The following is a 25,529-nucleotide window of genomic DNA, read 5'->3' as shown; positions in this document are numbered from 1 at the left end:
GGTTAGCGGCAACCCCCAATCAGCTGCCTGTGAAGGCCGCGTGTATCTACGTTTCGTTTTCGCACTTTGATTATTGTTAAAGACTATGTGGATGTCTCAGACATATTGATGTAATCGACTATTATTACCTTTTTATGTTAATATTTGAGCACTGTGTGATGATATCCAGTTATGTAACTGCTGTGTACGTGAATTGCTGATCCTGACACGTACATGGTTCGCATTCGGTTTGCCTTCTAAAACCGGGTGTGACATTGATGGGGTTTTGGAGCCATTCCTTGATCGAGCAAGCTCGCCTGGATGCCCTCATCTCTCGAGGGCTCCTTCGTGAGGACGATTACAGGCTCCCTGGGTCTGAAGATGTCCTGAACAACTAGTGGCCTTCATGGTTTCGTTCGTCCACTTCCACGAGCTTGGCTTCATGATGCCCTCTCATCCCTCCTTGGTAGGGCTCCTCCACTATTACAATATATAGCTACATGATCTCAAACCTAACATGACCTAGCACATGTCCGCCTTCGTGACATTGTGCGAGGGGTATCTGAGGATGGCCTCCACTTTTTCCTATAGTGCCATTTCTTCCTGACTGAGCTTATCCATAAGCGTTGGAGGCGACACATATTGACTGTGTGGCTATTCACCTTCGAGGGGCATGATCGAGGGGGTACATCCCACTACGATTGTGCTCGTCCAATTAGGGCTAACATGACCAATGGTTTTACCTCCGCAAACATGGGTCTTCACTCGTTGTCGACCATGGTCCTCCTCCCTTTTCGTCTAGAGCGCCCGCAGAGGCCCCTCAGAGCTAGGTTTCGGGCATTCCTAAGGATGAAGAAAAGAGGACCATGTCGAAATTTGGACTTTGTCCACGCGATGTTGTAACTCATAGAAAATAGGAAAAAGGGGGGAAATTGGATTTTATCGTGAAACATCAATAATAACTCTATGCCCACAAGTGTGCCAAAGGACACACGAAAACAACAAAAATGTTTCAACATGCCAGGGAGGTGAGTTGTTGTGCTTCAAAGTTCATGAACCTCTACTCCGATGTATGCTACTTGTGAACACTTTCTATCCAAAATCCTCGAAACCTTGGGTTAACATTTTTGTAGGGCTACAATCATGGTATTATGACACCATGTCAAGTTTCATGCCTTTCGGGCCCCATTTGGTATTTTTCTTTTTTTGCACCGGGAGCAAGATAATTCAGTTAATTCATAGAAAATTGAAAAAGGGGGAAATTTGGATTTTTCCCATGAAACATCAATAACTCTATGCCCACAAGTGTGCCAAAGGACAAGCAAAAACGACAAAAAATGTGTCAACATGCCAAGGAGGTGAGTTGTTGTGCTTCAAAATTCGTGAAACTCTACTCCGATGTGTGCTACTTGTGGACACTTTCTCTCCAAATTCCTCAAAACCTTGGGTTCACATTTTTGTAGGGCTACAATATGGTATTATGACACCATGCGAAGTTTCACACCTTTCGGACCTCGTTCTTTATTTTTCTATTTCTTTGCACAGGGAGCAAGATAATTCAATTAATTCTTAAAAAAATGGAAAAAGGGGGGAAATTAGATTTTCCTGTGAAACATCAATAATAACTCTATGCCCACAAGTGTACCAAAGGACAAGCGAAAACGACAAAAAATGTGTCAACATGCCAAGGAGGTGAGTTGATGTGCTTCAAATTTCATGAAACTCTACTCCGATTTGTGCTACTTGTGAACACTTTCTCTCCAAATTTCTCAAAACTTTGGGCTCACATTTTAGTACGGCTATAATCACGGTATAATGACACCATGCCAAGTTTCACGCCTTTCCGACCCCGTTTGATATTTTTCTTTTTGTTTGCATTGGGAGCAAGGTAATTCAATTAATTCATAGAAAATTGGAAAAAGGGGGAAATTGGATTTTTCCATAAAACATCAATAATAACTCTATTCCCACAAGTGTGCCAAAGGACAAGCAAAAATGACAAAGAAATGTGTCAACATGCCAAGGAGGTGAGTTGTTGTGCTTCAAAGTTCATGAAACTCTACTCCGATGTGTGCTACTTCTGAACACTTTCTCTCCAAATTCCTCGAAACCTTGGGTTCACATTTTTGTAGGCTATAATCATGGTATTATGACACCATGCCAAGTTTCACGCCTTTTAGACCCCGTTTGATATTTTTCTTTTTTCTGCACCGGGAGTAAGATAATTCAATTAATTCATAGAAAATTAGAAAAAAGTGGTGGAAATTGGATTTTCCTGTGAAACATCAATGATAACTCTATGCCCACAAGTGTGCCAAAGGACAAGCGGAAACGAAAAAAATGTCAACGTGCAATGAGGTGAGTTGTTGTGCTTCAAAGCTCATGAAACTCTACTCCGATGTGTGCTACTTGTGAACACTTTCTCTCCAAATTCCTCGAAACCTTGGGTTCACATTTTTGTAGGGCTGCAATCATGGTATTATGACACCATGCTAAGTTTCACGCCTTTCGGGCCCCGTTTGGTATTTTTCTTTTTCTTTGCACCGAGAGCAAGATAATTCTATCAATTCGTAGAAAATTGGAAAAGGGGGGAAATTAGATTTTCTCGTGAAGCATCAATAATAACTCTATTCCCACAAGTGTGCCAAAGGACAAGCGAAAACGACAAAAAATGTGTCGACATGCCAAGGAGGTGAGTTGTTGGGCTTCAAAGTTCATAAAACTCTACTCCGATGTGTGCTACTTGTGGACACTTTCTCTCCAAATTCCTCAAAACCTTGGGTTCACATTTTTGTAGGGCTACAATCATGGTATTATGACACCATGCCAAGTTTCACACCTTTCGGACCTCATTTGGTATTTTTCTTTTTTTTGCACTGAGAGCAAGATAATTCAATTAATTCATAAAAAATGGAAAAAGGGGGAAGTTAGATTTTCTCGTGAAACATCAATAATAATTGTATGCCCACAAGTGTGCCAGAGGACAAGCGAAAACAACAAAAAAAATCCAATTTGCCTTCTATCCGGTGCACCACCAGACAGTGAACAGCGCGCGATGCCCTTCCTTGTTTGGCGAAGCCGACTGTTGCATCCACCGGCCCCACGGCACACCAGAAAGTCCGGTGCGGTCTGGTGACCATTGGTAAAGTCCACGTGTCTCCCGTTGATCACGCAGCCGATCGTTGGCTGGGCACGCGACTGGCACACCAAACAGTCCGGTGAATTTTAGTCGCGGCGCCCTCAGCTTTTTCCGAGAGCGGTCAGTTCACTGGGATGCCAGCCTAGGCACCGGACATTGTCCGGTGCACCGTAGGTTGGTGCAAGTTTGGCTTGCCTTAGCCAAACTTTTCCAATTCGATTTCTCTCACTTTGAGAAGTTTCCTAGCACTTAATAGAATATAGTTAGTACCAAAAAACAATTTACTAAGTGCTAGAGTCATACCTTTGTTTATCCAATTTGCTTCTCTTTAACTCTGAGCTCGTATTAGATGAAAACAATATGTGTTGAGCATTTAAACACCAAAACAATACAGAAATGGCGCAAAGGCACATTTCCCTTTCACCGTGCCCGAACTGGCAGTGGAGTTGTTGGTAGTGCTGCAACTTGGACCGTGCCGTGCCGGCCCGGCACGAGCCCATCGTGCTTCGGGCCTCAGTTAGTCGGGCCTATCTAGCACGAAATAGAATCGGGCCGTGCCTTACTGGGCCTCGTGAGTAGAAATAAGGCCCAGCACGGCCCTAAAGCACGGCGGGCTTCCGTTGGGCCGTGCTGGCCCAGGCACGGCACGCAATTAAGTTTGTATCTCGGTCGCCGTGGGGAGATCAGGAGATGGCCGCTGGGCTGGCGCCTCGGGAGATCCGGAGATGGCGCTTGGGGAGATGGATTGGCCGCTGGGCGCCTGTCTGGCCGCTGGCATGCATGGCATCGTGGCCGCAGGACCGCTGGATGGCCGCTGGGCGTGGGCGCGTGGCCGCTGGCCGCTGGGCGTCACGCCTAAGGAGATGGCCGCATGGCGCGTGGCCGCAGGACCGCTGGAGTCTGGACGCCACGCCGGGGAGATGGCCGCATGGCGCGTGGCCGCAGGACCGCTGGAGTCTGGACGCCGCGCCTGGGGAGCTGGACGCCGCGCCTGGGGAGAAGACGAATGGATGGGCTGGCGGCGGCCGACGCCTGGGGAGTCGAGGAGAGAATCGGAGACGGGCGGACGTCTGGGGAAACGACTAAACCTAATTAAATGGCGGCCGACGCTGGACCGGGATGTTTCCGTGCCGGGCCAGCACGAGCACGGCCCACAACAACGTGTCGGGCCTGGTAGCACGACGGGCTCAAATTTAGAGCACGGCCCAGCCCGCGATTCGTGCCGTGCTAGCCCGAATTTAAACCAGTCGTGTCGGGCCGGGCCTTTTTCCATTTTTCACGGGCCGTGCTCGGGCCGGCCCTTTAGGCACGGCCCAAACTTTCAGGACTAGTTGTTGGCCGTGCCAGAAGTGTGTCGCTGGTGGCCATGCTGGAAGTCCAATTGGGACTGGAGCGACTCACCATGCAGTGCATGCCTCTCGTTTCGGAGCCAGCGGTGGGGTACACAGCGAAGTCGACCCTCGGGTACGAGCGAGGATCCAGGGTCAGTGGGTCCACGTCACCTCCATTGGACACCATCGGTTATGCGTGCGGACGACCGGGAGATGACACCCCTAAACCTAGACGAAAGCGCGATAGATCTGGTATACGCAGAGGCAACCCGAAGTGGTGCGGCATGGCGTAGGGGAGAAGATGTCAGTTGGGGAGAGGATCTTACTCGTTCGCGCGTGAGGGGTCTCCTTCAACGACGGCGGTAGAGCGCTCCGGTACGCTTCGTGAACGTCGGTGTACGTCCAGCACCTAGCGTGGAGGAGAAACAACGGGACAGACGGAGGAGATAGAATGGTGGACCGCAGTTCAGGCTGCCGCCATTGCGCGGCGAGGGAGAACAGTAGGCGGCGACGACGAGAAGGTAAGAGTGGGGGAGAAATCTACCCGTGCGGGGCGGTGGCCTCGGCAAAGACAGGGTAGCTAGCCACAACGCTCATCAATGACAAGTGGGTCCCATGGTGTGGGGTGGGGCCCACATGTCGGTAACGGGAGACAGAGCAACGACAGCTTCACAGAGTGGCAGAACTGAGAACGAATTTGAACATAAAGGGTACAATTAAGGAACGCTTGAAACTAATGGTAAAAATGAATGTTGTGGCCAAACTAAGGTCAGAAATGTAAAATTCCTTAGATTGAAATAATCTGTTGGAAAAAAGTTGGAAAAGCTTGATGCACAGCGGCACAACCCTCGGGACTATCAGCCGCAACGGTCATTATGCGTTGCATTCCAATCACGCACGAGGCATGTGGAGTCCTGTGCATCGAACCAGACCTCCAACTTTTTCCGTAGATAATGAGACACTTTTGGCTGTCCAGACCATCATCCCTTCTGCTTTTGATCCTCCTGTATCTTCTATTGTAGCGTGGGTGTCTCCGTGACTGTCCTAGTCGTTTCATCATCTAGTTCTTTGCATGTTAGTCATCGATTTTTTAGACGTAGATATTCTAAGACTTAGTTTGGATACTCTAGTAATGAAAGGAATTGAAGTGAAATGAGATGTATTGTGAAAGTTTTGACACTCGCCCATCTAGCATCGGAACAGGATGTATTCAAGTTTTTACTACCACCACACTAGAAGGATGAAAGATTTAAAAAAGCTGGAGATAAAAAAGATAACGAGAGACTTACAATCTAACTTGTTTTTCTAGATCTTTGTCGGGTAGTATCACTAGGCATCATCGTTGAAATAAAACACTGTGTCTGTGTTAGTGTACAGTTTTGCACATGTGCGCGCACCTGCCATATTTAATTTGTAATCAATAAATATTTGAGTTGTGATACACACGTTTAGAGAAAGATTACATGATTATTATAATCAGGTTGTTTGGTTGTCATAATCAAACTAATAACCTAGGGTATTTAGACCATCTTCAGATTCTTTTATCTGATCCAGATAGGATCAAACACCCTCTCAAACTTATCTTCTCTCACAGGAGATCTTGCTGACAATGAAGCCAGTAGCACGGAGGAGACGGTAGTATTTGCTTTTGAGATGCAATTAATATAGCTCGCATCATATGTGAACGATGTTAGTTAATTTACCAATTATATAAGCAGTTAAGCACCGTGGAATCAGTATATACAATCGACATCTTTCACACAAGAGCAGGTAAAATGGTGCATTTAAATCCAAGAGGACGAGGGTACAACGATAAATTTGACGACATATACATATTATACATATACATATGAATAACCATAGGCGTATCCCAAATTAGATCAACAATTAGCATTTTATTTCAAGAATCCGGTTTTGAGTTATACTTGTCTCAAACTCCTTCCGGTTGTTTTATGCTTTGAGATATAAGCCATGTTTGTTTGCCATTTAGATTATATAATCTAGCTTAAATAAGTTAAGAGACAAACAAACAACATATATTATTAGGATGAATTATACAATCTAGCTACCTAGATTATAATAATCCATAATCAGGTAATTAGGTGCTAATCTTAGATTTTGTGAGTTTTTACCCACTATCTTTAAAACTTGGTGAATATTTACCCACCAAATAAGATTATATTAAATAGATTATATAATCCAGATTATATCATCTATATAAAATAAGCTAGTTATATAATCCTAGAAGAAAATAAACATGCCCTAAGTTGTTATGATTTCTCTCTCATTGAAGGATGAAGTTAGATATTTCTTTCTATTATCTTAAAAAATAAGCTTACCCCAAATTAGATTGCCTCATATTTATTTAGAAGTTTAGGAAAATTTTGTACTAATCTAATCTAAAAAAATATTACAACATCTATGTAACATTAGAAAGGTGTATGTGAGATTAACGAGTATTATAATAATAAAATGTAGGAAAAAAGAAAGCGAATTTTTCTACATTAGCATACCCAAGTAGAGCCGTTTCTGCTAATCGACATGTTTGTTGGTGTAGCCATCCCACTACAGAAAAGGTAGTAGTGATGAGCATCACCATCAGAGACAATCGAAAAGTATTAGGAAGAACTCACAGAATCATTAGGCAGTAGAGGGAAAAAGATCAAGCAGTAGAGCATTGAGATGCTCCCCAAAAACTTGATTGTTGGTATTCATCCGATCGGATGAACCGTAAAGTGAGTTCAATTTCATAGGCCGCTCTCTATATTTCTCGTACACACATGAACCAATATGAGATTTGGACTAGGAAATATTGTGGCTATCTTTCCTTAATATATGGGTTGCAAGATTTATGTGAAACAATTTACGTCTCATAAACTCCACTCCAAATTTAATGTGTTTTTAGGATATACTAGGGAAACTAAAGGATATTATTTCTATAACTGAAAAGAAAGCAAAGTGTTTGTTGCCTCGGAATGGTGTCTTTTTGGAAAAATAGTTTCTCTCAGAATGAGTTAGTGGGAGCAGGCACAACTTGAAGAAATTCGCATGAAAATGTTTCAACCCATAGTGATCCTATATGATTGACTATAGTATAAGTGAAAGATAATATAACATATCATGTTTATGAGTGTTGAACAAAGTGTTATCCAGTAACTTAACTTATCAATATTACATTGATTAACAAGTACATGACTTGTTTCTGAAGCTCTATGTTTTATTATATTATTCAAACTATCTTTGGTCTTATTCCATTATGTGGGATAATAATGTATTTATAGACTAGCATATGTATTGATTGATGATCATACTTCATAGATCATTTATATAAAGATATCAAATCAATAATGTGGACATAAAATAAAGTTCATGGTGTTGACTGATCCCATTCTAAGACGTTGTTGGGATTGTTATGTTAAATATATGCCATCAAGTGTTTTTAAGTTGTATACATGCTGGATCCTTATATCTGAGATCATCATTTTTTTCCTCACTATGTGCTGTGATGCACTTTGGGCCTGTCGAACACTATTCCATCACTAGTTAGTTACAAAATTAGTTTTCTAATATACCATGAAAATATAAGATGAGATACGAGCGGATCAAGATAGAATTTGTTCCTCCTATATAATGAGAGATATTTCTAAGTTCATTGATGTGGTATGAAAGTGCATGGCCATACCAATATGATTAAAGAGTTAACCATGATGTGACTAAAGAATTAGTCATAACTTATAGTCTACTATAAAATTGCGTGAAATGTAGAGCTATTGTAAGGGTAGTACAAATCTCACCTTGAGTTCAATCGTGTGGCAAAAGTATCAAGACATATGTATATCAAGGTTCAACTGATATGATCTTTACGTATACACATGATTCAATGTGTGTTGCTAGGTGACACTATCAACTAAAGGATCGACAATAGTTTTCGTCCATGGTGGTCTACACATGAACCTAACTTGTTGCACTCTTAAGGGGTTTTAAATAGCTGTAGAGATGATTGACTCTAGTGCAAGTGGAAGATTATTGAGCATATCCCAAAAGACATTCATGATCCATAAGTATGTTAACGCTCCTCCAGGATAAAAGCATATTAGAAATGGTCTATATATACAAAGCCTATGGTGTGTCAGAGGTCGTCGTCTCTCTCTTTAGGATTGTGGGCGCTTAAACCTATCGCCATCTCTCATCGTTCGTGCGGTGCTAGTACACCATCGCCGAGACATTTTATTACTCTATATGTGGATACTATAGAGACATTGTTGTTGCTGCTATGATGTTAATCAACAACGAACTTAAGGAATATGGGGAAACATGTTGTTGCTGCTAGTACATGAAGATGTACAACTTCTTCCTCTACAACGACACACTCTTTTTCTACTGCACTGCACGTCTAGAAGTAATGATCCATGATCCTTTATTCGTATGATATCTTGTGTAGTACAACAATTATAAAAAAAATCGAACTTTTGCGTGGATGCAAGTCGTCGGCCAAGCTTGATACAAACTTTTTCGCAACACACGATTTAAACACCCTCCTCTACATGCCTGAACTGAACATCCGACAGAGAGCCAGCCACTGCACCGGGACTGCTTTGCGCCTTTGTCTGCTTACTACATACTATATATATTCTAATGAGCTGCCTAACACATTTTCCTGTCACTAAAGGCCAGCAGCATGCGCGCGTCATGGTGCATAAAAGCAGCCTCTTTAGCAATCATCTGTGGCGCATTTATTAACTTCATACATTCATAAATAAAAAGTGGTGCTTTATCTCTTTTTTATGAAAAAGAGAAAACAATAATATAATACGTATTCAGCACGAGTGGTCTTTGCCCAATGCTCAATATGTTGGTTGCTAGCCGCCGCTGTTATTTTAGGCACAGTCGTGAGAACTGGCGAAAGCCAACTCCTATTCTGCTGCACTCAACGTACACTAAAATTTACAAAGGCCTCTTTCTTTATCGATTTAACTTGTTGAACCTAATCGTTAATTTTTCAAGACAAAGCATATTATCATTAACAAATAAACGATAAATTTCATCATCTCGACAAAAAATATCTTATAGACTCTTTTTTTTAGAATTTGCGTACTAACATATCTTTGTCCTGCAGTCGGTTCATAACAAAAGTATCAACATATATCGTTGTCAAAAATACTTTGTGCTTTTTCTTTGGAAATTTTAGAACGAATCTCCAATAGTTTGTTTTCTTAAACCCACCCTCTAAACTCTCAACTTGAAAGCCACGCCAATAAAAATCGCTCTTTATATGTTTTTTCACCCCGCAACACAATTTCTTTATATCTTACTTCTTCCGTTCTTTTTTATCGTGTTTTAGTTAAAAAATGAACTACCGACGCTAAATGTTCGAAAACGGAGCTAGTATTTGGTATCTTATTAGCAGATTCTGCTCTCCATCTTCATAGAGCGAGAAACGAGAAAATATAAGATATAAATATTTTGAGATCTAGTTGAATAAGCTGTTGCCGAGGATTTGTTTCACAAGAATTCTATTCCTATCATTACGAGAGAACATATAAAGAGCCTTCTAGAATTACTCTAAAGACTCTCATTCTGTGATTTTCTGTATGCATATCAGTTTTTGAGCACTTGCCACCTAGAATTGTAAAATATATGTAAATAGCTGCCAGCATTTTGGACTCCTTAAAGAAAAGTAAACCATCCTATATATACCTTTGGATTTTGCGAACTGATTGATTGGTTATGTTATTTGTGGTGGAACTTGTACCTTGGGTTCAACTCTTATATTTTGACCTGAGTATATTTTTAATTTTATGGATTTATTCTAGGAGGAAAAGAAACAATATTCATTCTTCACTCATAGGCGATATAATGCTCGTCCAGAATGAGGCATATGTAACTTTGCCGATCTAAATAGTAGTACATGTTCATTGTTTATATCTAGGAGGCACTACTCATGGGCAATCAATCTTGTCCTGCAACTGAATTACGAAAAACATGAAAAGTTATCAAAACATTTATAAATGCACTTCATTATTTACTTAGTAATATATCAAAATTTAAGTTCTAATTTATCCTATGTTATGAGATATAAAAACATAACATAAGATTCTATCATTTTTTAATCTTTCATATTAAATATAATTTTCTTTTCTTTATATCACATCATATAAGATGAATTTGAACTTAAAATTTGATATATTGACAGAGTAAATAATGATGTACATCTATAATTTTTTTAAATATTTTTATGTCTTCTGATAATTTGATTGTACTATGATCACATAGGAAGGCTATATATGTGCACATGTCTTATATGGTGAGAATAATATATGTGGGCCTACATATCTGTATTGGGGTTGAAAAGAAAAAAAGATACCTTTGAAATTTCGACAACATCTTTCTAACTGATTAAGCTCTGTATTTTATTTGCAGAATCTAGAATTGAAAGCTAAAAATATTGACTTGTACTTTTAGGTTTGGACCATACGTACACTGCTACTTGTCCATCTCACTACTGGAATCTGTCTCTTTGCCGAGTGCTCAACGCTTTGTCGAGTGCCACACTCGGTGAAGTAAAACTCTCGGCACGGACCTAATTTTCCTTGGGCAAAACACTCGGCATGGAAAGACACTCGGCAAAAGAGGCTTTGCCGAGTGTCAAGCTCTCGACGAAAGAAGGTACATCTGGGAACCAAGTGTTGTGGCCCTGGTACTTGGTAAAGGGTTGGCACTCGGCAAAGAAGAACCCTGCCCAGTACCTCCTATTGCACTCAGCAAAGGGGACTCATCTTTGCCGAGCGCTAGTCCAGCAGACACTCGGCAAAGAGGGAGCCTTTGCCGAGTGTCTCCCAGAGCACTCGGCAAAGGGACTAGCAAATGGGCCCACCAGAGTCTTCTTTGTCGAGCGCTAGTCCAGCAGACCCTCGGCAAAGGCTCCATCAACGTCACGGCGCTGAATGTCAAGTGACACTCGGCAAAGAAGCCGTTGTCGATGTATAGTTCACCGAGACCTCATTGTTGAGTCACACTTGGTAAAAAGTTTGCCGAGTGTTTTCTGGGCTTTGCCGAATGCCTGAAGCACACGACAAAGCAACTATATCCGGTAGTGTCTTTACAAATTATCGATATGTAGAGACCATTGTTCAGTCTCCCTTAGAAATTAATTTCTACAAACGGTTCGAAACAAGAACTGCCTTACAAATGGATTTCAGCAACATAGATTACTTGTTGCTGAAAAACAAAAGCCTCCCTCATAAATTGTTTCCAGAAATCATAATTCAGATAAAAAATAGTAACTTTTAATCTAAAAAGGTGCCATCAGACAACCTCATGAACATGTGACCTTTGGTCTTGCATATCCCATAACCACTCCACCCTATGATTACTTGTGACTAAAGGGTTGATACAGTTCTTTTTTTGTATTAACTTTACTAGATATTAAATTAATTTTGGTTCCTAAAAAAATTAAATATAAAAGTTTCAAATAGAAAGTTGTAGATATCATCGATTACAACGACTTTGGTTTTGATTGTTTCTCCATTCAAGGTTGTTTGAAAACTTTAAATTCCAAAATGTGATAAAGTCAAATATATAATTTTGTTGTATAAATAAAATAAAATTATCAAATAAAAAGTTATATAACTCTCAAGATCTACAACTTTGTTTTTTATTGTTTCTCCGACTAAGGCATTTGAATTTTTTGGATATCAAAATGTGAGGACCATAGATTATTATAAATGAAAATTGTCTATGGCAATGTTTTAGATCTTTCAAGATATGTATCTTTTCTTTTGATTATTTTCCATCGAATCGTTTGATTTTTTTAAATATTGAATTTCAAAATATAAGAATATCAAATGGAATGTAAAGTCATCAACTATAGAGTTGTAGACCTCTCTTTGGGATACGATTTGATATAAAATTTATTTTAATCTAACCTTCTATGAAAAAGATATAAATTTATTGTATTACACTTCTCTTTAGAGATGTCTCTAATCCAACCAATATCTAGAGACGACATTAGAGGTAACTTTTGATTGATCCACTTTTAGAAAAAAATCCTCTATTTATAAAAAATAATTTATGCAGCAGTGATGGTTACTATAGTCAAAATTAGAAAGTATAGTAATGAGAAATAGTATTTGCATGTAACTATATGTCGTACATTGAGGTTTTTAAATAAGGGACATATTAGGTGTAATTGAGTCTTTGATGCATATAATGCACATATTAGATCTATGGTCCATTATAGATGCAACGACTCATAAATCTAATATGTGCACCAAAGTCTCGTTTGTATGTTCCCTTTTAATGGTGCTAGGAGAGAGAAAGTTGAAAAGGTGCAATAGTATATTAGAGTGAAACTTGGAAGAGGTGCTAGGTTAGCACACGTGCTGTAAAAGTAGAGCACCTGATATAAACAATTTAACACTATTTTAAACACTATGTAAGAGAAAAGACATAAATAAATGAATAGAGGAGGATGCTGAATGGAAACAAATCTATACTACTTATTAAGAAGGTAAGAGTAGTCTGCCGTTCTGCCGTTCTGCCCTCTCCCATTCCGTGCGCAGAAAAAAAAAATTAAACCGTGGCTACTCAGGGATCGAACCTTGGATCTATTAAGCAGAATGCCTAGCCTTCCACCCTCTAGCCAATGCAACTCATGTTGGATTGCATACAACTTCAACTAAGACGTCTTTTGTGTTTAACCCGCTGTCCACTCTGTATGCTCACTAAGTCTAGAAAAACATTTATAGCTTGGCCCCTGATCTTTCTAGAATTTGGGACGCAGTCCAGGAAATAAAGAAAATAGGGAAAAAGAGTTTAGAAATTGATTTTTAGTTTAAAAATAATTGCAGAAACCCATTCAATTCATGGAAATTTCATATTAAATCTAAATGAGTTCATTCCAATTTCTATAATTCTATAATATTATTTTTTATCACATAATACCTCTGTTTTGTCATGAAAACAACAATAAAATTGATTTCCTAATTAATCCTATATCAAATACATAGAAACTTTGGAAATTCGTAACTTCCCCATTTTAATTCCAAATTGAACCGTTCCAGTTGTGTTAGTCTCGTATGAATATTTACTACGCAGTAACAACATTGATTATACTGTGTTTCATACTTTTATAATTAGATATTTATTTATCCTATGTTAATTGGGTTAATCTATGTCTATTGGATTAATTTATTTAATATATTAATATAGTATTCTAACTTTATGGTTATACGATGTTTGACCATTAGTCTTGCAAACACACAAACTTACCTTTTTGTTTAAGCAAAAGCGTATGGTGGTATGTGTCCGATGACTAACGATGTACGAGGGAATTTCTTCCGGTATGTGTGAAACGTGCTCTCCAATAATAAGACCATGCAAATCGTGACATATATCGAAGTCTGCATGATACTAATGGTTGCAATGTAGTGGTGAAACAGATAGATTATAAATAACAAAATTTATGTATGGTCAAAACCACAAATTGATTATGAAACATTTTCTCGTAACGGTATAACACATATTTTGTATATAAGTTATCGTAGTATACTGGTATTATATATCCCTGTTGCAACGCACGGGCATTCAGCTATGATTGATATAGGCATATAGAAACAGTAATCTCTACTAACTATTAAGAACTTACTGTAGACTGCCCCCGCCTCCCTATGCTCGCCCACTCGCACGCCGCAAACCTGCAAACCCCGCCGCGACCAAGGCGAACCGTCCTCCCGCCCGCACACCGCAAGCCCGCAAATCCCGTCGCGACCATGGTGAACCGCCCTCTCGCCCGCCCTACCGCCCAGACGCCGCAATCCCGCCCGCCCGACGCATGCCGCACGCCCACCTAGCGCGACCTGTGGAACCCTGCAGCCGCCCCCGAACCAGCCCAAAGCGAGACCGGAGGGGCACGAGCGCCACCGCCTTGATCCCGCCCGCTCCTCCCCAGATCTCCTCGCCATTGTCGCCGCCATGCCCGGATTCGCGCCCTGCTTGCCCAGATCCGACCGCGACTTTGATTTCCCAACCGACGCAGGAGCGATGGGTCTAACCGACCGCGACCCATCTTATCATGGGCGCTTGCTGGTGTGGTTTGCTGATCAAAATGGGGATGGTGGCGGGCTCGCACAACCGCAACGAGTTCGTCATGATCCGCCATGACGGCGATGCGCCAGACCCGGTACATCCAGCCAATCCAGTGCCGCCCTCGCTGCCTGCTTCAGATTCAGTTTCTAGCGGCTCATGTCGTGCGCGCGCGTCTGTCGCTGGATCTGGGCCGAGGTGTTAGTCTTTAGTCTAACGCTTGGGTTTCGCCCCTCAAATGCGGCCGCTTCTGCGTGTCTCTGCTCGTAGATTTTGCCTGTCCATTTCAGCGATGCTTCCGTTGCGCCGTGTAAGTCACCAGATCAGACATGTCCTCCTGGCAATTTCTAAACTGTTCGTGCTCGGTCCAATTCTTCGAACAGTTGTCAAATCGGCAATAGGTAATGATATATTGTTCATGTTTCGCTGTCTTGGAGATCCAGTGAAATGGAGCCTCAGATTGTTTAGATCCATGTGTTTACCCATGCCTCAACAATTCCTTGTCATAATTACCATGGACCGACGGTGAATTAGATCCTTCTTTGCCCTGCTGCAGCGTGCCTTTGTTTATGACTACTACACCATTGAATTAGTTCATCTTATGTAAATTCGAAATTACCTTCCTGGCATTTTGATCTTAGCCTCGACTTCAAGACTAATAGACACTTGATCGCAGGTTGATTTTTACAGTCTGTTGCTCACCAGTAAAGTGCATGAGTCACTGAGGTGTCCTCTAATGCTGAATTTCTGATTGCATGTGTGCTGACTTTGTCGTTATCTCGCTAATGCAGGCTAAGCCCACAAAGAGTGTGAATGGGCAGGTCTGCCAGATTTGTGGTGACTCTATAGGTGTTTCAGCCACTGGCGATGTCTTTATTGCCTGCAATGAGTGTGCCTTCCCTGTCTGCCACCCATGCTATGAGTATGAGCGCGAGGGGAACCAATGCTGCCACCAGTGCAAGACTAGATACAAGAGACAAAAATGTTGGTTTCCTGGCAACTTCTTTGAGTGTGTGTAACTTGTATGAAGCTAGCATGACGGAGTTCACATCACATGCTTACTTTACGTGAATAAAAGGTTCCGGGCTTGCAGCATAGTGGATTGCCTTATGATAATGACATTCGACAGCCTAGATTAAGCCATCTACTTCATTTTATTCTCTATAACAGTAATTAACGAATTCTTCTTACTTCCTCTTCACCTACAACTACGACGATAAGCGACCACGCCCCTCGTTCCAAGATGAATCTGACACGCAATCTTGTGCTCATGGTCGTCATGCATCGTTTTTTCTGTTTCGTCAGGGGACTACAAGGACAAGGATGGTGTCAAGGGCCTGTGCGTCGTGGGCGCCATCAACAACTGTACCTCCCAGCTCCCCACCTATGGGAGATCTTCTCCCCCATAATGTAATGTCGCTACTATGCTACTCGTTTGTGCATGCTCCAATTCTGCAAAGTTTTGGACAATTTGTCATTAACAGTCATGAACGTTGCTTTTCTGCAGTGCAGATAATATAACACAAGCGCTCATGTTCCTCTCGCACTTCATCAGAGACATACACTAGGTAGTACAAACCACAAGCAAGGTTTGATGTGCTCTATTTGGTGTGTTTGATCAGATCAACAATGTGGCTGATCGCTCATGCTACTGACTGCTAACACAACTACTACCTGTACTCCATAGCCACTTCACTCCGACAAAGGAGGGAACACCGTCGACTTCCACTGGTACGCAAGGAAGACTGTTTTACACTATGTACGTACGTCAAATACTGCACATCATCAGTCATGATCTTGAAATCTATAGGAACCTGGATGCTAGGGCATGCTCTGTTTTGTTCACTAATTGCCCGGTTTGGAACGCTAGCATCATCTAGCCGACTAAAGACGACTTCTATGGAGACAGCGTAGCCGGTTACATCGACACACTGAAGAAAAACATAATGATATGGAACTAGAATAAGAGTTTTCTATAGATAGAGAGAAAGAGAGAAGCTAAATGTTAATTATTCATACCTTTATTCGCTCGGTAGCACAGAGAATGGTCGGAGAAGTGTCCAGCTGGGAAGCATGCGACAAGAACTAGACTGTATGTCCAGGTATGTATATATGCTTTGCTTCACATTCAGATTTTTTGTGCTTGGGCATTTAATTGATCTTTGTATGTTGTTGCATCGAGTGTTTTTTCGTTGATTAATACAATAATTTTCATAATTTTCTTTAAGTTTTAAATCCTTCGTAAAGTAAGATTACTCTCTGAGTTTTTGACTGGTTATAAATAAATATCGCAAGATATGCGTCTGAGAACATCATTGCATCATGTCACTGGGCATACAAGGGTGTTGAGGAAGACTCAACCCTAGAAGGTACTACTAATACTAGCACATTACTTTTTTAATTAAGGTAATGCCTACATTCCTATTCTGTAGTATGCACACCGGATTTGTATTGTTGCCGTACTATTGATGCATGATTTTAACTTGAGGGGGAAAGAATATGCTAATTAATTTGTGTTTATGTTCTTTGTGCAGATCCCTATTTCTTATAAATCTTATCTCTACTATTCCATTCACCTCTCTCTCCTCTCCCACATTTAAACGGTAAAAATCTAAAATTATGCAAAAATAAAGATTAATAATTTATGAGTCGTGGCAACGCACGAGCACCTAACTATGTTTGGTTAATGCATGTCTCATTTCTGTTGACGAGTGTTTCAAATAACAGCTGTAGGTTTGGGGCAGTCAATTTGTGTAGGCATTGGTGGTGACCCGTTCAATATCACATATACACATTTTGAGATTAAGGCCTCATATTTAAGCAAAAGCCTTCCTTTTTTAAATCTATTATGAAATATCTTGTCATGGATTTTGTACTTTGCTCTGTGGAATTAATCCCTTGTCTGGCATTATCTGGTACTTGAATACTTAAAGTGTATTTTTTTATTCCAAATGCTACATACATATGTTTTTCAGTCAACACAACTCCATCTCATTTTGTAGTTTTCTTAGTGTTCAATACTATTTGGATTCTATTAAGTTAGAAATAGCAAAGATAACATAGAAAGGTGGACTTCCAAATGCATAAGCAATTGGAAAATTGTACATCTTATGCAACTTGATCGAACTGTTATATTTTAGATCTTTTGTTTAGCATTTTTTAATCCACATGTATTTCTCTATCATATAAAACTCTATATTGATTCTTTAAAATAATTTATATGAATTTGATAATGTTTGTCACAACTCACACAAATTCTGTATACCATAATGAATTGATGGTTGAGAGACTATGCATGAGGCATGCAAATTAACAAGACTCATACAAGCGTCGAACAGTGTGCTGATGATGATCAGAGACACAAGGGCAGCACATGATCAGGTCTTAACATGTTTGGCTTCCGAACAGGCTTTTCTCCAGATCCCCAAGGAAGAAGAAGATCCGGTCAGATATATGTCGATGCTCATTCCAACGTACATAAGCTATCAATATTATTATATGTTCCCGTTGCAACGCACGGGCACATAACTAGTTTATTTATATGGCTACTAAGCACACTATACACCGAAGCAATTTTCACATATGTGGCTCTACTTTCATAGGTCCCATCTTATAAAAGCACCGTGTACTAAACACTGAAGTTGCCCTAATTAATTCCATTCCATTTTTAAATTATTAATTATGTCCTTCTCTGATCTATATTCTTGTACGTATTTAAGAATGTAATTAACTCTAAATTTTATACTAAAATTTATAATTTTGATCCGATTAGAATCGAACTCTATTTTTCTTTCCGGACTAAAATTAATTAAAGGTTTAAACGAACTGTGAAAAAAATATTTGGATCCTGATTTGTGACCACCCCTATACGTGTTACTAGTTTTACTACATCATCAGACAATTGAATGAAAATATACTGTTTCCTTAAATAAAGAACTAAAATATGGCCGTGGCCCGACTGAAATGTCTCTCGACTCTGGTCGTCCAGTCTAGACTCTAGACACAAAATGCTAGCTGCTAGACGCAGCCGATCCTGTGAAGCCAATCCTCCGTTGTGGCCGATGAATTCGACAGCGTGGGCGCGTCGGCGGCGTGAGAGTGAGATCCCTCGAGCACGCTGCAAGCGATGAGCCTGTTGGCGGCCTCCGTGTAGTGCACCCCGTCCCAGGAGACATACTCCGACGGGTCTGCGCACGGCGCCGTCCCCGCCGCGCCGCAGAACGATGCGTCGTCGTAGTTGTATGCGCCGCCGCCGCCGCAGCACGCGTCCAGCGGCATGTGCCTGAAACCTGCGAGGAAGGAAGAATCGATCGGGAAAACTGGAATCTGTATGGTCAGTACTGTGTGCGGCGGCTGCGTGCGTGCGTGCGCACCGTATGCGCGGGGCGACACGACGATGTCGGTGACTGCTCGGTAGAGGTCGGCGTATACGATGGCCGTGCCGGGGTGGGCTCGTCGGAGGCCGGCGAGCATGCGGCGCAGCTCGCGGTTGTGCAGCTGGGCGAGGTCGTTGAGACGCGTGATGCAGCCGGACTCCGGGTCATACCCGGCGGCGTCGACGCTGCCTCTGTAGAGCGTGAGCAGCTGCGGCTCGCAGCCCAGCGGTATCATCCCCGGCACCACCACCGTGCCTGCTCCGGCGGAGATCACGTCCTGTACCGCACCGGGCGTGTAAAAATGTATGCCATGCCAATTGCCATCCAAACGTGTGACCACGCGGTCGGAAGAGAAAACGACCTTGAGCAGAGTAGGAGGCGAGAAGAACGTACAGTGATGACCGAACGGATGGCACCGACGACGTGGGGCACGAAGGTCCGCACCTCGCCCACGGTGCGGTTCTCGTTGAGGCCGATGAAGTAGTCGTTGACTCCGATCTCTCCGACGAGGAAGAGGGAGGTGGCCATGGTCTTCCTCTGCTCTGCGAGCATAAGACGATCGATAACTACTGTACTTGAATATACAGCACTAAAGTAACTCAGGTGCTTAGCAGTTGCTTGCATACCGCGAGCTGAGCCAAGAAGTCGTAGAACATTGTGGAACCAGACGGTCTGGTTCCTAAGCGAAACCGGCACGAACGACCCCAGTCCCCTGCTCACGAAGAAGTGCAGGTCGAGCGCTGTGGCCCCGCCGAACGCGAAGTTCACGCCGCGGCGGAAATCCGCCCCCGTCGCCGTCGCGCCAGCGAGGTACGGCGTCGGCTGCGGCACGGCCAGCGCCTCGACTGCGGCGGCAGACGGAAAACGTCAGGGGTACATGGTTACTTTGGCCGCTCAGATCATCACATGGAAATAGGCCGTGCGGACGCATGCGGCGGTGGCTCGATGCTCACCGATGAAGTCGATGACGAGGCGGCCGTCGGACGCGCGGCCGGTGGCGCGACGGAAGAAGGTCTCGCCGTACGGTGGCCGGCTCGCGGGCCCGCCGGCGGTTGCTGCGAGGTGCAGCGCGTTCCCGGTGTCAGTGAGCGAGTCGCCAAAGCTGAATACGCGATCGTACCGCGCCGTGGGGCCACCGAATCCGCCTGCCGCGGCGGCGGCGGCGGCGGCGCATAGGAGCGCCACGGCCAGGAGGAGAGGCGAACATGGCGCCATTTCAGTTCGCATGCTTTTCTGGTGTGGCCGACCTGAGCCAGTGAGCCGTGTGGTGTGGTTCATTCGCAGTCGCAGGACAGGAGGACTATTTTATTTATAATGGTCGCAGGGGTGGCGTTGGTCCAGGAGAGGCGTGACGCGATGCTTGTCGTGTCACGTGTGACACGAGGAAATTGGGGAAAGCTATGGAAATTCCTCGCGAGTTCTTCCGGGAGTAGTAAATGATATGAAATGAGTCTCTTCAAGCAGCGAAGTCGCAGTTGATCTGCCATATTTGATCGCGTGTTTCGTTGCTTTGAACACAGGAACCAACAGGAAAACATTTCAGCTTTGATAAAAGGTCATGAACGACGCTATGGTCTCGGTGTGCCCACGGTTATCGTTGTTGAGAACTACGTTACCACGGATTATCAGATCCACTCTCTTCCTCCCGTCAGCAGCAGAGACGCGCGAAGCTGTAGAGAACATGTCTCCCCTCCCAGAAGCACGATAGAGTAACACAAGACACATTATATAGGGTTAAGTCTCTCACCTCTTTCTCTTCTCTCTCTTATGAAGGGGTGTACATGTTCCTTATATAGAGATGTGAGACCCCTCAGGGGCAAAGTCGGTATTTGCCCACATAACTCTAACTAGGGTTACTTAACACTCCCCCTTGAGCGAATACCGCGACCAACACATGCCTCATTAAAACTCCCAAAAACCCAGTGTGAAAAATATGAAGAAAGAGTACATGGTGACGCAAATTGCATTTGCATTTTGTTGCCTCATTAAAAACCTTATGTGAGAAACTTCAGAAAAACTCACCAAGGAAAAAGAGTACAACAACTATCATCGGGACAAATTTCGATCTTCTGGATCAGGATTCCATCGAATCTTCTACAAGGGCTAAATTTAGAAATATGCTCCCCCTGATCCTTGCAAAATCGTATCAATATGGCATAACATCTTCTGGAAGTATACACACATAGAGATTTAGCAAACGGATTGCATATCCTTGCAAATATTATTTCAAGAACTTCACCTCAACTCACTTCTAGGATACACGAGGTAAGTGCACGTATCAACGTAAATAAGCCCCTTTGACTGGTGGTGTTCAATCCACTGGATCTACATATCTGATAAAAACTTCTATAAAGCTTCACGTATTGATCATCAAGTTGACGCCTCGAGGGCATACATATATGACATTCAGTATCTCGCAATTGTGATCAATATTAAGCATTCGCTCCCTCTAACGATGACATCTGTCAAAGTCTTTATCCCTCGTAACTCAAACACATCCTTCAAGATATGTGTCTCATTGTTCATCTGGAATAATGAGGGTGGATGAGGCTAGGGAGCTACACCTTTCCTTCTATCATACACCACAATGTATACATAGTGTTGAGCACCGTTTTGAGCCTGGCGGACGGTCCGGCCCTGAGGCCGGACGGTCCGCGGTCCGGACAGTCCGCGCCTGTGGGCCGGACGGTCCGCGCATACGCAGAACAATTTAGGGTTCCGAGTTTTGTGCTATGTTTGTTGGCTAGATTTGCGGAATTAGCTCGGAATCCAGTCGTGTAAAGGGTCCAGCCCCCCTCCTCTATAAAAAGAGAGGTCTACGGCCGATTTGTAATCATCAATCGAATCAATACAACTTCTATTCGCATTTATTTCCAGTACAATTAGGAGTAGTTCTAGTCTAGTTCTAGTTTAGCCTCTTGATCCCCAAATTCTTCGCCTCTCTTCGACTCTACGCCGATTAGAGGAGTCTAGGTCGGCCGGCCCGAGCCTAGACAACCCCTAGGATCTCTCCTCCCCGACGGGGTCCCTTCCGGGAGCGAGATCCAGGCGCCGCCGGCGATCTTCCGCCGCCCCTGCACACGCGCGGACCGTCCGGCCCCAGGGCACGGACCGTTCGGCCGTTAGGCAAGAAACTCTAGCCCCTGCGCCAGGTCGCGGACCGTTCGGCCCCAGGCCACGGACCGTTCGCGCCTGACCAGAGAGCACTGCCGCTAGTTCTTCTTGAGTATTTGACGCCTCCAAAAAGGTGTCAACATACTTTTTGGTGACTCCGCTGGGGAAGACAAATACAAAGTCATCAAATCGGCCCTCAATGGCCGGTTCAAGGGATAGCTCTGATATTTCCCCAAGCAACATCATAGAGCCGACTTGGGACACATTGCCGGCTGACGAACAGCTCCAGTTCGAGGAGCACAAGGAGCAGATGATCCAGGAGGCAAAAGCGAGGTTCTTGGCCAACTTCAAAGTGGACAGGAACAACAAAGTCGTCCGACATCGGGCGACAGATCCGGCTTCACTGCGACCCACGCCAGACATCCCCAATGTAAGTAATACAACCGAGTTGCAATCTCTTAAGAATTATGTAGATGAACAGCGTGAGCAAATGCAAAATATCATAGGGGATATGCAAAACGACTATAGGAGATTAGCGCGTGCATTTGACAAATCTAGCATTGCAAATTTCCCATCACACGAGGTAGAATTAGGGGGTAATACGTGTAATACATCGGCTGTAGGTTGTCACGACCAGTCACAACCCCTTTATGGGATGCCGATGGACACGTACCCTGAGCAACCGCAAATCGGCAGCAAAACAGCCGATCTGCACATGTCCGGACCGTCCGCGCGTGATCACGGACCGTCCGGGCCAGCCACGGCCGGGCCCATTTTTAACGAAGTACCCAGACATGCACCCGAGCCACCACATATGACACAGAACCCAAACTACCCAGTCGGACGGTCCGCATACAACGACGGACGGTCCGCATATACTCACGGACGGTCCGGGTACGTATCCGGACAGTCCGCGCATGAGTCTTTTGAGGAGGATTATTACCTGAATCCTCGCCCGTCCCAGCAACACTTCCCATCACACTATGCAATGCACTAGCCCATTAATTCAGGATCCAGAGCCCAGGAAAGCTTTCTGGCTCCACCTAGAAGGCCGGAAAGAAACGATCAAACCTATGAGCCATATAGGGCAAATGGAAACGCACCACGTAGCTCAAACCAATGGGGGGAAAGACAACATACTAACATACAACCAACCCCACCTATGTTTGACTAGAGAACTGGTGGTCTTGCACCGGCTGCCATTGATATAGTGAGGGAAGAAATAGCCAGGGCGTTCCGAGATAAGCTCGGAGTAAGCATGGTCCCTGGGGGGCAATCATATCGGAAACCTTATGACAGCCGATTTGATCACCACCCGTACCCACAGGGAACTAGAATACCCGAATTCGCAAAATTTTTGGGTGATCAAGGGAAAACACGCATGAACATATAGGCCAGTTCTTAGCACAATTGGGAGAATTGGCCGACACAGAGGCATTTCGCGTGCGTTTATTTTCATTATCTCTAACAGGAACCGCGTTTGCATGGTATGCCACTTTACCTCCTAATTCCATTTCATCATGGGGGGATCTAGAACAAAAATTTCATGATCATTTTTTCTCCGGTGACTATGAGTTGGATTTGGTAGATTTAGTGTCATTGCGACAGACAAAAGACGAATCGGTTAATGATTACATCCGGAGATTCCGCGATACAAGAAACCGATGCTTTCAAATTCATTTAGCAGAAAAACAGCTAGTAGGATTAGCCTTTAATGGTCTACGATATTATTTAAAAGATAGATTAGAAGGCATCCAATTTTTTACACTAGCACAGTTACACCAGAGGGCTTTGGCTTGCGAAAGGCGGAGCAAAGAAACTGCTAAAACAATGCGTCACAACATACATATAGTAGAATGCGACCAAAGTAGCTCAGATGATGAATCAGCCGAAGTGTATGCTGCTGAAATGGTTTGGCCAAAACAGGCCAAATCTTCGGCTTGTTCCTCCTTACAGCCGGTTCAAAAGAAACGGCAAGAGGAGGTTAAGTTTATGTTTAATGTTGGTAAGTGTGATAAAATATTTGACGAATTACTCAAAAATGGCAATATTAAAATGAATCACACTGTTCCATCTGCCGACGAGCTAAAACTGAGAGCACCTAGAGGGGGGGGGGGTGAATAGGTGATCCTGTAAAACTTCAAAACTTAAGCCACAAAGACTTGTTAAGTGTTAGCACAATTATGGCCAAGTGGCTAGAGAGGAGTCAAAACACAATAACCACAAGAAATCAATCACAGAGATGACACGGTGGTTATCCCGTGGTTCGGCCAAGTACAAAACTTGCCTACTCCACGTTGTGGCGTCCCAACGGACGAGAGTTGCACTCAACTCCTCTCAAGTGATCCAATGATCAACTTGAATACCACGGTGTTCTTGCTTTTCTTTTCTCAATCCCGTTTGCGAGGAATCTCCACAACTTGGAGCCTCTCGCCCTTACAAAAGATGTTTACAGAGAATCACAGAGCAAGGGAGGGATTAGCAACTCACACACGACACAAAGATCACAGCGAATACGCACACCCAAGACCCAGACTTGAGCTCAAAAGACTAGCACACTAGAACGGAGCTCAAATCACTAGAATGTCGAACAAGTGCGCAAGATTGATGTGTGAGTGATCAAGAGTGCTCAAGGAATGCTTGGTTATTTCCTCCATGCGCCTAGGGGTCCCTTTTATAGCCCCAAGGCAGCTAGGAGCCGTTGAGAACAATTCTGGAAGGCCATCCTTGCCTTCTGTCGTCGGGCGCACCGGACAGTCCGGTGCACACCGGACACTGTCCGGTGCCCGATTTCTTTCCTTAACAGGCGCAGCCGACCGTTGCCGACTACTGCAGATCTGGCGCACCGGACAGTCCGGTGCACACCGGACAGTCCGGTGCTTCCATCCGACCGTTGGCTCGGCCACGTGTCGCGCGGTGATCGTGCGGCCGACCGTTGGCCCGGCCGACCGTTGGCTCACCGGACAGTCCGGTGCACACCGGACAGTCCGGTGAATTTTAGCCGAAGTCGCCGGAGAAAAAACCCGAGAGCGGCTGGTTTGCTCCGCGCTGGTCTGGCGCACCGGACACTGTCCGGTGCACACCGGACAGTCCGGTGCCCCAGCCCGAAGCAGCCTTTGACTGCACACAGCCACTCTCCACTTCTTTTCTTCTTCCTGTTTCTAACACTTAGACAAGAATATTAGTACACAAACCAATGTACTAAGGCTTAGAAACATACCTTAACTTGTGATTTGCACTTTGTTCATCCTTGGGCATATTTTCACATTTAAGCACTTGTGTTTGCACTCAATCACCAAAATACTTAGAAATGGCCCAAAGGCACATTTCCCTTTCAATCTCCCCCTTTTTGGTGATTTATGCCAACACAACATAAAGCAAGTGGAACAAGTGCAAAACTACTTCAAATAAAAACTATCTTTGAGTTTTATTCAATTTTGGCATATATGGATCATCCTTTGCCACCACTTGGTTTGTTTTTGCAAATCAAACTCAAATCTCTATCTC

At 43.6% G+C, this 25,529-nt stretch overlaps 2 protein-coding genes and 1 long non-coding RNA gene across 4 annotated transcripts; 1 reads left to right on the top strand and 2 right to left on the bottom strand.

The window, feature by feature from the left end:
• Positions 1-2,867: 2,867 nt before the first annotated feature.
• Positions 2,868-4,479, bottom strand: LOC109939463 (translation initiation factor IF-2-like). Its single transcript, XM_020537648.2, has one exon. It carries the CDS (start codon positions 4,389-4,391, stop codon positions 3,771-3,773), a length of 621 nt encoding a protein of 206 aa, XP_020393237.1. The 5' UTR covers positions 4,392-4,479; the 3' UTR covers positions 2,868-3,770.
• An 11,352-nt stretch (positions 4,480-15,831) lies between these two features.
• On the top strand, positions 15,832-16,462 carry LOC103626246 (uncharacterized). Its single transcript, XR_552793.2, has 4 exons — positions 15,832-15,942; positions 16,040-16,100; positions 16,220-16,263; positions 16,343-16,462. It is a non-coding gene; the product is annotated as an uncharacterized lncRNA (long non-coding RNA).
• Positions 16,463-18,055: 1,593 nt separating this feature from the next.
• LOC100281373 (uncharacterized) lies at positions 18,056-20,190 on the bottom strand. 2 transcript variants are annotated; one of them, NM_001411596.1, is made up of 5 exons: positions 19,862-20,190; positions 19,535-19,753; positions 19,302-19,450; positions 18,906-19,185; positions 18,056-18,821 (listed from the first exon to the last, which is right to left on the bottom strand). In NM_001411596.1, exons 1-5 carry the CDS (start codon positions 20,133-20,135, stop codon positions 18,550-18,552), a joined length of 1,194 nt encoding a protein of 397 aa, NP_001398525.1. In that variant the 5' UTR covers positions 20,136-20,190; the 3' UTR covers positions 18,056-18,549. The 2 variants fall into 2 exon arrangements, with proteins under 2 accessions (NP_001398525.1, NP_001398526.1); NM_001411597.1 differs by having other exon boundaries at positions 18,056-19,185.
• Positions 20,191-25,529: the final 5,339 nt, after the last annotated feature.

The sequence above is a fragment of the Zea mays genome, chromosome 5 (assembly GCF_902167145.1).
Source record: "Zea mays cultivar B73 chromosome 5, Zm-B73-REFERENCE-NAM-5.0, whole genome shotgun sequence".
NCBI classification, from domain to species: domain Eukaryota; kingdom Viridiplantae; phylum Streptophyta; class Magnoliopsida; order Poales; family Poaceae; genus Zea; species Zea mays.
The sequence above is the reverse complement of the archived record's forward strand: the minus strand, read 5'-3'. Positions and strand labels throughout refer to the sequence as shown.

Bases quoted from the DNA above. Each gene is read 5' to 3' on its own strand.
- LOC100281373 (NM_001411597.1), bottom strand. From the start codon at position 20,135: ATGCGAACTGAAATGGCGCCATGTTCGCCTCTCCTCCTGGCCGTGGCG. The intron at 19,754-19,861 runs GTGAGCATCGAG...CTGCCGCCGCAG, and splicing joins CCTCGTCATCGACTTCATCG to TCGAGGCGCTGGCCGTGCCG. The intron at 19,451-19,534 runs GTATGCAAGCAA...TTATGCTCGCAG, and splicing joins ACTTCTTGGCTCAGCTCGCG to AGCAGAGGAAGACCATGGCC.
- LOC109939463 (XM_020537648.2), bottom strand. From the start codon at position 4,391: ATGGAAAAAGGCCCGGCCCGACACGACTGGTTTAAATTCGGGCTAGCA.